This window comes from Camelus ferus, chromosome 21 (assembly GCF_009834535.1).
Source record: "Camelus ferus isolate YT-003-E chromosome 21, BCGSAC_Cfer_1.0, whole genome shotgun sequence".
Taxonomy (NCBI): Eukaryota; Metazoa; Chordata; class Mammalia; order Artiodactyla; family Camelidae; genus Camelus; species Camelus ferus.
This window is the reverse complement of record NC_045716.1, coordinates 25081311-25096304: the sequence shown is the minus strand read 5'-3', so window position 1 is coordinate 25096304 and position 14994 is coordinate 25081311. Positions and strand designations below refer to the sequence as shown.

Sequence of the window (14994 nt, the reverse complement as noted above, 5' to 3'; positions counted from 1 at the left end):
AGAATCTTTGATTCTAATTCCTGCAGGTGTTTTTCCTATTCTTTAGTGATTTCACTTTACTTCGTGAAATGGCTGGGAAGGTCGCATTATAGAAAACTCATGGTATATTCATTTCGTTTATTTTCCTTAGTTTTTAAGCAGATGAGGGGTGTGAAGTTGTTTTCATACATAAGTCAGATCTCAAAGAATCTGTGTCCTTTGGAAGAGAAAACAGGAAGCATGCTCAGGAACTTCGCCTATTTCCCTCATTTTCCTTCCAGAAGAAGAAATGGATTAAATATCTATTTCGCATTTCATAGGATTAAGGGGCATGTTAATCCCTTCGGGCTGACCTCAGGGGCCGAGGCCGAAGGACGGTGACTCCACGAGAAGGCGAAGAACTTGTTTGGGGGGAATTTAAGGCAACAAGCATTCCACTTTGTAAGGTGTAGAGTCCAGGCTCGAAACTTGGCCGTGGGGGACGGAGTAAAGAAACCGTCAACCGGGGCCGGGAAGGTTGCCATGGTTTCCACGTAACGTCCCTCCCCTTTCAGCCTCAGTGTCTGCGCGGCGCTGGAGATTACACAGCTTCCGCTTCCGGTCGGGGCGGGCTCTGGGTCGGCTGGACCCTGGGGGGTGAGGGGTGAGAGTTGAGAGGTCCCTGCACAGGTTGGCGAAAGGAAGGTGAGTGTGGCGGGATGGCGCGGTTGCAGGCTGTTGCCCACATTCCTAAGCCCCGAGAAAGGCTCCGTTCCCAATTCCCACCTCAAACCCTCCTGGAACCGTTAGCGATAATGGGGCGGGGCGAGGGGCCTGTGCCGCGTCCCGGTCCTCCCGTGCTCGGCCAAGTGACTCAAAAGTGGGGACGCCCTGCTACCATCTCTTTTCTTCCCTATGGTAGGGTTTATATTGGTAAAGAAAACGAGGGAGTCTTGAACACGATTCGCGTGTACTTTCTAGGATATGAGGACTTGCAAGTGCCCCTGTGTCGCATGTTCCAGAGCCTGTTGCATTTCCAGACCCTGAATAAGCCACGCGGTACAGTGTGTGTTCTCTTGTGATTATCTTTCTTACCTGGGTTCTGTGCTTTATTCCCTTTTCCTCCATGCTGCAGACTGAAGACTTAAATCCAAGGTCATGGCAAAACATCTGAAGTTCATTGCCAGGACTGTGATGGTACAGGAAGGGAACGTGGAAGGTGCATACAGGACCCTAAACAGGTAACTGGTAAGAGACCAGAATCATGCCTAGACCAGCTCTCTTGGGAAGTGCGGTGGTTATTCTCTCCCTTCCCCGTCATAGGTTGTCTCAAACCAGTGCTAGCCCCGGTGTTCACAGTCTTGAAACTTCTCAGCCCCTCAGTTTAGTACCTTAAAACTGAAGTTCTTCCCAGAACCCGACTGTATGAAGCTTATTCATCAGTGTTCATTCCTTTGATGATGAACCTGAATTCTACCCAAGACTTTTAAAAGAGCCCAAAGGGAACCAGTTATAAAGTTGCTAGGAAGCGGGAAAATAGTACATGGTATACAGAAAGCTGAGTGAGGGATTGATGTAGGACAAGGCTAATGGAAAAGCTGAACTCGTATTTGGGGTCTTACAGAAGCAAGATGGGAAAGTGTTACAGGTTCAGAGAAAGTTTACAGCATAAGCAAAAACACATAGATGGAAATGAACTGACTGGAGTGGAGAAGCTGTATTGAAAGGTTTTGAATCCTAAGCTAAGATTTAGAATGACCGTAATAAAAGAACGCCTTCCTATTATGGTTTCTCAAGCAGATAGTTCCTTTATCTTCCCCTATCACTAGTTATAAGGGTTTTGACTTTTGGGCATGCTTCATTTATCATTTTCTCTCCCCAGTGAAGCAGAGTTTGGAGAAACAAATGCTTCTTGAGTTGAATTATCAAATAATTTTGTGAAAGAGATCTTAATATGTGAGCTGGCCCTCTGCCTTAAGTCCACTAAGGTGGTAACTTTACTTCAGAAGTAAGAGAAGCCTCAGAAAAGAAAATTGTATTGCTTGGGTCACACAATTACCAAATGGTGGAAGAAGCATAAAACACACATTTTTCTAGTACAGTGTTCTTTGCTCTGTGTTACTAGATTATTTACTAGTTTCTCTGGAAATGGAGAGACCTATGGCAGTCATTCTCCAGTTAAGGAATCCTTATGTGATTGGGTTTAAAGATAGGTAGGGTTCTTGGGGACTGAGAAGGTAAACGTAAGAGAACTTTGTTCTTAACAAAGAGTTCTAGGTGTGGAGGGCTGGATGGCAGAAGACTGTAGTAAATGAGGACAAAGATGCTCTCAGAAGCTGTGTAATTGAGAACCAGGCTCAGGATGGTTTGTATGTCTTTTCAAAGGATCTGATCTAAGGTGCCTCATTACCTCACTCAGTATCAGTGCATGTCAGTCGTATCCCTGGGCAGAAGCTGTTCCCTTTGCATTTTCACTTACATTGAAAGTAAAGATAATCAGTTAAGTACAGGGTAGTAAGATAATCCTATTTCATTTTTACTCTATCACTGCTCATTCCCATCTCTCCTATTTCAGACCTTTAAGTGGCATGTCTTTGGAAGGGTTGAGATGTCTAATGATCTTCCTCTGCCCCTATACTGGGAGCACCAAATGACTGTCTTTGCAGACTCTATAGTGAATTAGCTAGTGAGATGAAATGCTGAATTTGGGGAAAGGGAGTCTTGCAGATTGCTTCACCATTTTTCTGACTTCTCCCTGTAAGTCTTTCTGTATGATTTATTTTGGTGGATTTAAGTGGGTCTTCTAACCAGGGTGATTGAGATGTTTATATTGTTGAGGGATGTCAAAGGGCAGCTGTTACTTGATGGTAGAACAAATTTCCAAAGGCTCAGCTTTAGCTCCCTTCACCTCTCCTATTCCAAAAGTGCAAATAACACAAAAACAAGAATTTTGTTTTTGGGGATCAGCTCTTTGACAGAACCCAAAACAATATGTAGTGCAGCATTATTTATTGAACCATTTCTTATAATTGTTTCAAGAAAATAGCTACAGCTTTAATTCTTTTTACCAAAGCCAGGCCTGAAAATAGTTTTCTCACATAAATGAGGCAGCATAATTTAGTAGTTTAGAGCACAGACTCTGAAGTAGACTGACTGGTTCAGATCCCTGCTATGCCACTTATTAGCCTCATGAGCTATAATAGCTACTTAATGTCTCTGCCTCAGTTTCTTCTTCTATAAAGTGGAGCTGTTAATAGTGCCCACCTCATAGGGTTGATGTGAGAATTAAGATAGTAATATAAATGAATTAGAACAGTGCTTAGCACATAGTAGGCATTATGTGTTAGCTATTGCCATAATTTGGAAGTCACTGGAAGGAAGTTTTTACCCTTGTGGTTTTGTTTCCTAGGGGATTTGTTTTGAAAGATTCAGTTTGCTTTAACTGTTTTGTCTCTTATCTTCCTTGATTATCAAGTTATGCTCAAGGGGGCCTGGAGGTGAAAAAATGAGAGAATAATTAAGCTTTGTTTTGTCATGAAGATCTAGTTTGCTGCTGCTATTGGAATGACTTTTCTTCTAGACAGTGATACTTTCCAACCAAGGCTCCTTCTCCATAGCCTAATGCTAATCTCATTCGGAAATAACAGCATTTATTCCCTCTGTATGCACTGCTCCCTCTTCCCCATTTCCACTTACAAAAATTTAGAAACCTGAGAACAGAATATTTCTAGTTTCCTGCCTGAAGGAGTTGATCATCTCTCCACTGATACCTGGTCTGCAGAAAGCAGAAGGCCAGCTCCACCTTCTGAGAGAGGACTCTTCCAATTTCTTTGTCTGGGATTGGTCTAACTAACTATAAACAAATCTGTATCTCTGTCTCTTACAAAATTCCTATTTAGGAAATACCTCTTTTTTTTAATTAACATTAGAGTTTTGCTTTTCCTGGTTTTTCTGTTTTTTTGTGGTTTTTTTTTTAAGTTTATCTAAAAATCCTTCCTGATGATCCCAGGTACGGAGTGGGTGTAGGTGATTCCGGGAAGAAGAAATAAATGGCAAAAAGTGAGGCATGTTTGGATACCTTCTGCCATCTGGCCTTGCATAGTACTATCTCTTGTTAAGAATCAGTTTTCAAATATCTGTAAATTAATTTCATTTCTTCTTCCCTTCCTACCTCCCTCCCACCCTTCCTCCTTTTTGTTAAACAACAGCCTCATACTACTTTTAAGATTCTCTTTTTATAGATGGATAGTACTTTATACATACTTTTTTCCTGGGTAGAAATGCTAATTTTAGTCAGAAACAGCAAGAGACTGGTGTGACACTATGTGGTTTTTGATCCTGACTACCAGTCACCTGGGGAATCTTAAAAAAAAACCAAAAAACAAAAAAACCCTACAAAACTCCAGATTCCAGGGCCCAGAGTCTCTAGGCAGTGGCATCCGGCCAGCAGCATTTTTAAAAATGTCCCATGAGATTTTAATAGGCTTCTTAAGGGCAGAGATTTGTGCTTTTTCACTTATGTATCCCTTGCATTTACCAAAGTGCCTGGTGCATAGAAAGCTCTCCATAATGTCTACTTAATGAATGTAAATGTTCCTTTATCTTCTGTCACTCCCTTATTTTAGTGTTTGTCAAGCTTTTCTCCCAAAGTATCCTTAACAGCAGAGGAGAGTGAAGGACCTATGAGAGGTTCTTCCATACAAGCAAATATGGAATTTCTTTGAAGTCTCCTTATTTTCTTACTTACTTTTTTTAAAAATTATTGTTTAGGTCTCTCTTTTTTAAATTAAAATTTTAGATGATTTTTTTTTAATCTGTTGCCATTACATCTGTTTTAGGGCTAGAGCTCCCTCTTCTCCTCTAATAAAAGTTGGTCCTCTAGGCAGATACATCAAATTTATCCAGAGATTTTTGTCTTTGGATAGTACCCTTTGGCATTTTGTCAAGTATCCTAGGTAAGAAATGTGGTGTTACTTTTTCTTCACTTCAAGGATTGAAACACCAATGTAGGAATGGGTTTTGGGAAAAACTATTTACATTGCTTAAAAAGAAAAGAATTTGATCAGAAAGAAGAGGAGTGGTTAGGCAGAAAAATAAATGAAGAGATTCAAGTCCCATAGACTCAGAGCCTGAGGTGTGTGATGATCTCTTTTAGGCTTCCTTATGCATTTAGAAAATTCGAAGCTTGTGTCTGGGGTTGTCTGGGAAAGCAATGCAAGAGTGTATGGTTGGAAAAAGCCAGCTTGGGGCAAGTATTATGGCAGTGATTTTTATAATCTTTGGGGAGGATACGTATTTTGTCAACTTAGATTTATTCCTTTGGAAGCTGCATTTCTGTTCCTTTTTATCTTGGAGTGTTAGCTGTATATTCTTAAATTGTATTTTCACCTCAGGGAAAAAGATGAACAAATATTTTGCTCTTAGAATAATTTTCTAGGCAAGGACTTTTGAGTATTCAAATGTGCACATGCTGGTTCTGGAGTGTCCCAGTTTTCCTATCTGTCAAATACTGTATTTTCTTTTTTTCTTTCTTTTTCCCGAGTCCTTTTTTTTTTCCTGTATTGAAATATAGTTGCTGTAGAATATTATGTGTTACAGGTGTACAATATAGTGATTCACAATTTTTGAAGGTTATACTCCAGTTATAGTTATTATGAAATATTGGCTATATTCCCCATGTTGTACAATATATCCTTGTAGCTTATTTTATGCCTAATAGTTTGTACCTAATCGCCTACCCCCGTAATACCCCCTCCCCACCTTTGTCTCCCCACTGGTAACCACTAGTTTGTTCTCTATATCTGCTGCTTCTTTGTTATTTTCACTGGTTATATTTTTTAGATTCCACATATAAGTGATACCGTATAGTATTTGTCTTTCTTTTTCTGACTTATTTCACTTAGCTTAATGTCCTCTCCAAGTTCATCCACAGTATTTTCTGATGCACTTTTACTCGTTTCCTCTGCTTTTCCCTAATGTCCTCAGGCTATCCTTTCTGTATCTCTCTCTTACATCCCAGGCTTCTCCTCCTCTCTCTCAGCTTTCTGATAGTTGGAAGTTTAAAAATAAGGTGCATGTTCTATGGTTTAATTACTGCAATGGGTATGAGCAAATGAGAAGAGAGGAAGGTGGTTAAAGCTTTAGCATGTTTGGAGCACAGAGGTAGTCTTACTAAGGAAACATCCTATGTGTCTGCCCAGTGAGACCGCCACTAAATGATTGTTATATAACCAAGAGCCCTCATTGGTGCCCTGGGATGAGGAGATGGAGAGTAGAGGTTGCTAGGAAGCCCTGCGTGATTGGCTGGCCCCCAGGCAAGGAAAAGCAAGCATACTGGAAGCGTGCCCAGTTGACCCCTTTTATTCTTGGTAGGTGAGCTTCTAGGCCCATTGAGTCCTTCTGTGGACACGTTGGTCCTGACGTAGGCTGGCTACACTGACATGTGAGTCTGCCACCCCCTGAACTCCCCCAGCCCAGGCAACTCAGCTCCTTTTACATAATCTGTTGAATTTCACTAACACTGGTGGCTGATTTCAGTGTTGGGTTGCTAGGCGCCCAAACTACAGGCTGATCTGTTTACTCTAAACGTCTTGGTTTGCTAATTGAACCACTTTTGGAAGCAGAATTATCATTAGTCAACACCCTCTCTGTTTGCTTCATGAGTTCTACACAGCTCTTCCAGCATCCTTTTTATTAGAAATGAGTAGATGCCTCTACTGCAGGGATTCTAGAGCATTTGAAGATTATCTATGCCTTTTTAGGATAAGTAGATGGTGCAGGGTAAGGAAGGGAATCCTCACCTGGCATCTTAGAATTTACTTGGTTTTCATTTTGAAAGTAGAACCATAGAGGGAACACCATTTAGCAACCCTCATCATTATGTTGGGGGCCACTGATCTTTTCATTTTTTCCCCTCCTCTATTCTTACATTCTTTTGTTACTTCTTTTTTCTTGTCTTGATTTTCTGCCTGACCACATAGACATTTTACTTGGTAAGATGATCACTTCTGTTTCAGAACCTTTTGAAACTCCAGTAAGGTACCTTAGTATGTGTCTAAATGCTCTCGTCCTTCTGCAGTTTTCTTTCATCCTACTTTTAAACTGTCTTTGTCTTTCCAGTAGGATCCTCTTCCTGGGTGAAGTCATATCCAGGGGCTCTGTTCTTTTCATAGTCTCTCTTCAAATCCAGTCTCCTAGCCCTTTTAAATTATATATCCAATCTTTTCCTTTCAGGCACTTTTTTTTTCCTTTTTTTTTCCCTCTCCTCTAATATACTTGTTTCTAGTCCAAAAAGTAGCCTTCATTAAACAGCAATAAACAAGTCCAGACAGAAATAAATGCTTAGATACTGGATCAATTCGTTTCCCTCAGTATGCCATGTCTTCTTGACCTGCATCTTTTCACTCTAATTAAAAAGGCTGGCTCAGCTCTTTCTTCTCTCATCATTCCTTTGCCCGTGGGCACTGCAGTCATTTGTCTTTCAAACCTCTGTGGCTTTTGTTTGAGAAGCAGAGTGGTATTATAGAGCACCGCACTAAAGACCTGAATTTTACTCCTAGCTCCATTTTGTGAACTTGGGCAAGTCAGCCTCTCTGAACTTCAGTTTTCTAATCTGTAAAAAGATGATATTACCTGCTTAGTCAGTTTCGTAGAATTATGATTAACATTATGGATGTGTAAAATGCTATCTAAACACTAATGTGCCATTTTAGTGAAGGTAATGTTATTGAGGCTTTCTGAGCTAATATTTCCAAGAACTGTGTCTATTACAAAGTCAGCTAATCCCGTGAACTGTGAATGTGTGTCAGTCATATAGAGGATTCATTTTTGTCATACATAGACTGATAATTTGCTTTCTGCCAAGTCTTATATTAAATGCCAAAATGAAAAAAAGCTTACCTCTAACCTTAGAAAGCACACAACCCTGTAAGGGAGATTTAAAAGATTAAAAAATCAAACATGCTAAATATAATACTATCTAATCAGTGCTTTGAACGTTATTAACAGCGTGCTGTGGCATTGGTTCTCCCTGGACCATCAGCAGCAACATCACCTGGGAACTTGTTATAATTGCAAATTATAACACCCTGGAAATATGAAATCAGAAACTGAAGGTGGCAGAGTGATCTGTGTTTTAACAAGTTTTCTAGGTGACTGTTGCATGCTAAAGTTTGAGAACCACTGTGTTTTGTGAACAGAGGGAAGGAGTTAATTTCTCCTGGACCAGTTTACAAATGTGGTAACCATTGATTTGGGTCTTTGAAAAATAAATGATTTTATAAAACTGAGAAAGAAATGAATCATATTCTAAGAGAACATCATGAGCAAAGGTAAAAAAAATAGATACGTAGTGTTTTCGGAGAACTGCCCCTAGGTTCAGTGTGACTGGACAAAGGCTTTGTAGGGCAAGTTATTAAAGATAAAGCTAGAGAGAGTGGGGAGCTCAGTTGTTTAGGGCATTGAGCTTAGACTTGGTTCCCAAATTTATCTGCACATTGAAATTACCTGAGGAACTTAACAAATGCTGCCCATGTCCCTCCTCACTTGTGATTTAATTGGCCTGGAGTGTGGTCTAGGATTTGGAATTTTTAAAAGGTCCCTTGGTGATTCTAATATGCTGACAAGTTTGAGAACCACTGGCTTAGACTATTTTGTATATTGTGAAAGATTGTTTAACATCAGAGTGACACAATCCAATTTATGTTTTACAATAATTGGTGTAAGGAAGGAGTATGGAAATAGGGCAGCCTGTTTACCCTTCACAGTTCAAATATCCCTCAGGTGTGTTGTGGGAGAAAAACGATTGAGAACAAGACCATGACTATAAATTCCCCAAGAACAAAGACTGTAAAATTAATTGCCTTTTTCCCCCCTCACATATTACTATTTGGGACCTGGCCTGTATATGTAGGCAGCTAATGTATTGTATTGCCACCATTTCACACCATAATTTTTATAGACACCAATTGTTTGATTAGTTGACTTCTGACCATTGTGAAACTGGGAAATAATAATGAGCCCAAGCCTCTAACTTCATTGTCTTTATACAGGATCCTCACCATGGATGGGCTCATTGAGGACATAAAGCGACGGCGATACTACGAGAAGCCTTGCCGTCGGCGACAGAGGGAAAGCTATGAAACCTGCCGGCGAATCTACAACATGGAAATGGCTCGCAAGATCAACTTCTTGATGCGAAAGAATCGGGCGGATCCATGGCAGGGCTGCTGAGGCCTGGAGATAGGAGGCCCAGTATGAAAACCCTTATCCAGTTGTCTCCACCTCTTTTCCTTCTTCAACCCCATTTTCTCTTACCTTCCTACAATAAACTCAATCACATACATGTAAGAAGGCCTGCATGTATAGAAGCAATCCCACTAGTCAGCAGTGGACTCTCTCTCTCATGAAGTCAAAGACACCGAGTCAAAAAGTAGTCTAAGAGTAGAATGCCGATTGCCAAGAGCTAGTGTTGGGAGTGGGGAAGTGGGAAATTATTTATTGACTACCGTTTCAGTTTGGGAAGATAAAAAAGTTCTGGAGATAAGTGGTGGTGATAGTTGCACAACAGTGTGAATGTTCTTAATGCCACTGAGCTGTACACTTAAATGATAAAAATGGTAAATTTTACTATAATTTTTTTATAAGTAGTCTAAGAGGTGGAAAAATTTTCTAAAGCGTGGTGGAGTATATCTACTGTTTTCTAACCAATTTTTTTGAAACCCAAAGGAAGGTTTTATTTTTGGAAAAGCATCTGTTCCTCTTTTCTGAACTGCCTCCCAACTATTAGGTAAAAGGCAGGAGAGGAAACATGTATGTATTTGGAGTAAATTCTGCTTCTGAAACACCCATCAGCCAGAGTAGAGAGCTGGAATCCTTGCCCAGAGGAATGCTGATATTTACTCCTGTTTTGTCTTTCATTTGGTTTTCCTAAAGGAGGTTAGTGGAGGTTAATGGTGGAAAAGCATCAGATGGATGGTAGGAAAGAGGAAATGGGAGTGTTAAGGAAGGGCACAGAGCCAGAGATACCTACCGCATGGTTCTCAAAATGTCATCTTCCGATCAGCAGCATCAGCATCACCTGAGAAATTGCTTGAAGTGCAAATTTAGGGGTCCCAATTTTTAGACATTCTGAACTGGAAATTGAGGTTGGAACCCAGTAATCTATTTAAACAATCCCTGCAAATGATTCTGGTACCTACAAAAATTTTAAAGTCACTTCACTAGAGAACTCAAAAGAGATTCCAGGTAGTGGTGCCTTCCTACCACCCCTTCCTCTCCTCCAGAGGCGCTCCTGGTTATGTGATCCTTGACAGCTGGGGCTGTGGTAAGACCAGCTGCTCTCCTCCTCTCCTGCTGTGTTTGCCTGGCCTTTGTCCCCTGACAGCCCTGCCTGGTAGTAGAAGAGTTGATGCCAACCCCTGTAGAAGAGTGCTGAAGGAGGCAGGGGTGGCTGGCCCACCCTCACCCTGACTGCAGCCCTCAGCACGGTGTCAAAAAAGTAACAGCTGCAGACTGCCCGTCTCCTGCATCTCCAGATTACTAGTGGTCAAATATTGCCCCCTTGTGGTATAGTAGCATGGCTTCAGATTTCTTCTGGCCTTAATTCTGCCTTTTCAGTATCTTTTTTCCCCTTTCACAATAACCGTAATTTGATGGAACCACTGTTCCTTGTTTCTGAGGGCTTGATCTTTCTTTCGCTCATCAGGAGTAAGGCCCATGGTGAATAAAGCATATTATTGAGCACTACATAGAAATAGCTTAGAAACAGAAGATCTGGTCCTTGCCCTCTAGAAACTTACATTGTGGTTGGAGAAATTCAATATACAGATTGTCTTCAACTTTGTTACTTTTGTACAATCTCATTTTAACAAGTTAGACATTGAAAATTCTGAATTACCTTTCAGTCTCTGAATTTGATCTTTAATATATCAGTTTTGAATGATTTTGAGCCATGGTGTGGTATTACCTCCTGGCAATTGTTGTTGCTAAAAAATAAAGACCCGGCTCCTGCCAAAATGGTAGGATGTGTTTGTGGTAGCAGAACTGGGCCTGTTACTTGGCAGCTTTTCTCTGAGGCTAAAGTTGCTTCTGACCTCCCTCCAAAATACCAAGGGGTGGCTAAGGTCTGGAATTTGTCTCTGAAATTATCCCCTGCTTGTCCTAATCTCCAGTCCTCACCATTGTTCATGTTCCCGGGAGCAGTGAATAATGTTCAGTTGTAGCAGGTAGCCAGTTTTGAAGGCCCATGTGAGAAGGGGTTAACAGGCTGGCTGAAGTCCCCGTCAGCTTGTGCTGTCATGGAAGGGAGAAAGACCTTGCTCTGGGAAACTAGAGGATACCACATGGTCCTTTAATGAGTGGGGATTGCCCCAATATTTTTATTCCTACATTGGGTTCAGGAGAGGGGTGGTTTAGTATTTACACAGTTAACAGGGTAATAGATACAATACCTCCTACCTTGGCCTTAGGCACCCATGGCATCTCTTGGACTTCCACTAGGTTGCCTCTAACAGGCCTGTTCCAATCATAATTTAAGGATCTTACAATGTTCTCTGGAAAAAGGCACCTCTTTACAATTGTGACTTTGTTGAGTAATTCTGACATTGTACTTTAAAGTTACCAGAAGTGCACTAAGTACAAAATGAGAGTTTGCCTATATGTTAACTGAAAAGGCATAGAACTTTTAAATTTTGAATTCCAGTTTATCTATTTTTTCTTTTTTGTTGCAGTGTTTTTGGCATTATAGCCAAGAAATCATTGCCAAATTCAGTATCACGGAGACTTTCTCATTTCCTTCTAAGACTTTTTATAGTTTTTGCTCTTAGGTTTACGTCTTTGATCCACTTAGAGTTAATTTTTGTATATGGTGTGAGGAAGGGGTCCATCTTTATTCTCTTGCATGTGGATGTCCAGTTTTCCCTGCACCATTTGTTGAGCAGACTGTCTTTTCTCCATTGAAGGTCTTGACACCCTTGTAAACATTCAACTGATCGTATATGTAAGATTTATTCCTGGGCTCTGTTCTATTCTGTTGATCTATATGTCCATCCTTATGCCAATGTTACACTAAATATGTTTTATATATTACATTTAATCCTTAGAATACTCTTTTAAAGTAGAGATTCTTAATCTTATTTTATAATTGAGAAAACAATCTCAGAAAAATTAATTACCCAAAGGAATCACAGCTAGTAACTGGGAGACTAAGGATTTAAACACATCAGATTCCAAATATTGGAAATAAAATCAGTTCCTGAAAGAACATTTCCCTCTGGGGAATTGAGTACAAGCAGTTAAAAGCACTGGAACTAAATTGACAGCTCTGCAGAGTTGGAACTCGTTTGCTCATTCAGCAGACTTCGGAGTGAATATTATGTAAAACATTGGTTTTAGGTTCTGTAGATAGACTGAGGAAACAGGCATGAGTAAGTTGAGCTGCAGCCTCTCTCAATTTGTTACTCAAAGCCAGGATTTATTCATTACTTCATGCTGCATCATCAGGGAAGATGGGTTTTGGAATATATTTCTAAAACTTTTAAAACCAGTTTTTAAATATAAAAATCTTGTGCTACCTGGGAAATTCTAATAGCCTTCCTAGGGAATAACTACATTTCCTTGTGAAGCTACTATCTAAGAAGACGTCTTGGACTTTTAATTTCTGTAGTTTGTAATCTAGAAATAGCAGTATTTTTGTTTAATTTTCCATGTATGAAATTGTGTCATAATATTGGACATGCTTTTCCAAGTTATGCTTCACCAACACACATGCTTTTCAGAAACAGTGGTTTAAAGGGTCAGTAGGTTTAGAGACTTATTTTGAAGAAAATAAAAAATACAGGCTTATTAATAGAATGAGGAAAGCAATGAGCCCTTAACATGCCTGGAACAATGGCATTATCATAGTTCCTGGAGATACAGACAATATGACACAATTCCTGCCCGTAAGACATTTCCATTCTTAAGGAAACCAGAATTCAGCAGGTTCTGAAGTCTGCAAGATCCACTGCTGAAAAAGGTCTATTCTGTAGTTCAACAAATATTTAATTGTGCCAGGTGCTATTGTAGGCATTTAAGATCTACCAGTGAACAATGATTCCTCCTTTATGGAGTTAACTTCCTAGCAGAGTGAGTCAGATGATAAGCAATAAGTGTAATTAGGTTATCTAGTACTAGTACCATAAGTGGTGATAAGTACTAAGGAAAAGGAGAAAAAAAAGTTGGGGTAATCAACTGTGCCAAGCAAGATTCAGAATTAAATAGGGTGGTTGGGGAAGATTCACTGAGGTTAATTTTGAATAAAAATCTGAAAGTGAGAGAGCAAACCAGGCAAATATCTGGATGAAGAGCCAGCCAGGCAGAAAGCAGCAAGTGCAAAGGCCTTGAGGTGAAATTACATTCAAGGAGCAACAAGGGGTCAGGGTTCTGGAGATGTGGAGCTGAATGAGTGAAGGAAAGATTGGTAGATGAGATCACAGAGGTAATAGAGTGGGGCACAGATGTTGTGGGGCACTTTGCTCTATAGGAAAACCAGGGGATAGTTTTGAGCAGGGAAGTGATGACATTTCTGTTGTGTCAATGTGATCACTGGCTACTGTGATCAGACTAAATAGGGACAAGGTGGAAGGAAGAGAAAGCAGTAAGGAGTCTACTATAATAACCCAAGTATAAAGGTGATAGTGGAGGGTGGAGAGAAGCAGATGGGTTCTGTATATATTTTTAAAGTAGGGCCTATGTAACTTGCTGATGAACTGGAGAGAAATGAGTCCATGTTGACGCTGAGATTATTGGTCTGCATAACTGTGTTGACTAAAAGAAAAACACACAACGTGAGAGTTGTAAGTTTAGTTTTATTCAGGGTCTTACTGAGGGAGAACACAGGTTCAGGAAGCACTTTCATTGTGTTGCACCAGACTACAAAATGAGGAAGGCTTATAAAGGCAATAAGTTACAGTTACATGAGTTCTTTATCAAGAATTATAATTGGAACTGGCAAGAGGTAAGGGTGCTTGGTAAGTAGAATTGGTTGAGGTCTGAAATGGGTATATAGTTACAAGGGGAAACCTTGAGACCATAAGGCTGCAGCTGGCAGGTGTTGTTCTGAATGCCACTGATGGTGTCCCTGGTCTGGTACAGTTCAAAGAAAGTTCAAGTTCTCAGTGGGGCAGAGATGTGCCTGAGATCAGATCATCAGTGGCTTCCTGACTCCTTTTTTGTATGCCTGAGCTGTGATTACTCTATTATAATTGCAATTTGTCATCAAATGTAAGAATAGTGTTGCCACTAAGTGAGATGTGGAAGATTTGGGGGAGATTATTTTGGGGGGATATTTGGTGGCTAGAATCAGCTTTCATCATGTACATTTAGAATGTTTAGTATACATTTATGTAGGCAACTGGATATATTACTATGTATCAAGTAGCTTTATTGAACTCTGTGAGAGGCACTGTTTTAAGTGTATTACCCTCAGGCATCTTGTGGTCTTCACAGCAAGCCTGTGAGGTTGGATTTGTTTTATGGGTGAGGAAACAGAAGGCTTAAGGAACTTGCCTAATGTCAGAGCTAATGAGCGGGAAAGCTCGAATAAAAATCTAGGTAGTCTGGCTTTAAAATTTGTGCTCTTGCTTAATCATAAAATAATATTGAGTCTCAGGGGATGCCGGGCACAAAGTAATAGGCAGTCAGTAATTCTTTGTTCAGTGAATGAATGAAAGAGACAAAAAAGCGGGGGGGGGGGGGGACAAAGGTTAAGTAGGGGTGGCTAATGGTAGTGATCACGACTCCCTTAAATTCTGCCAGAAAGTCCGCGTTTACTCCAAACGCAGAAGCCCCGCTTTTTAGATCTAGTATAACCATAGCGCACTTATTCTCCACACTAATTTCTGCTTCAGGTAACATTCACGTTGCAACAACCTAGTTAACAGATGTAGCTCGGGAAACCGACGGACGTGAGCACTTCGCCTGAGGAAACCTTTAGGGTTCCGGCACGCATGCGCTCCGCCGCCTGGACAGTGGCTACCACGGCTGCGCGAATCGGCG

The 14994-nt window shown here is 40.5% G+C and overlaps 1 protein-coding gene across 1 annotated transcript; it reads left to right on the top strand.

The window, feature by feature from the left end:
* The first annotated feature begins 524 nt into the window (after positions 1-524).
* On the top strand, positions 525-9330 carry MRPS21 (mitochondrial ribosomal protein S21). Its single transcript, XM_006186596.3, has 3 exons — positions 525-663; positions 1094-1199; positions 9009-9330. The coding sequence occupies exons 2-3, from the start codon at positions 1117-1119 to the stop codon at positions 9187-9189; spliced, it is 264 nt and encodes an 87-aa protein (XP_006186658.1). The 5' UTR covers positions 525-663; positions 1094-1116; the 3' UTR covers positions 9190-9330.
* Positions 9331-14994: the final 5664 nt, after the last annotated feature.

What these genes read in the sequence shown, in the direction of transcription:
- MRPS21 (XM_006186596.3), top strand. Translation starts at nt 1,117, where the DNA reads ATGGCAAAACATCTGAAGTTCATTGCCAGGACTGTGATGGTACAGGAA. An exon ending in GCATACAGGACCCTAAACAG is followed by an intron (nt 1,200 to 9,008) that starts GTAACTGGTAAG and finishes GTCTTTATACAG; the next exon opens with GATCCTCACCATGGATGGGC.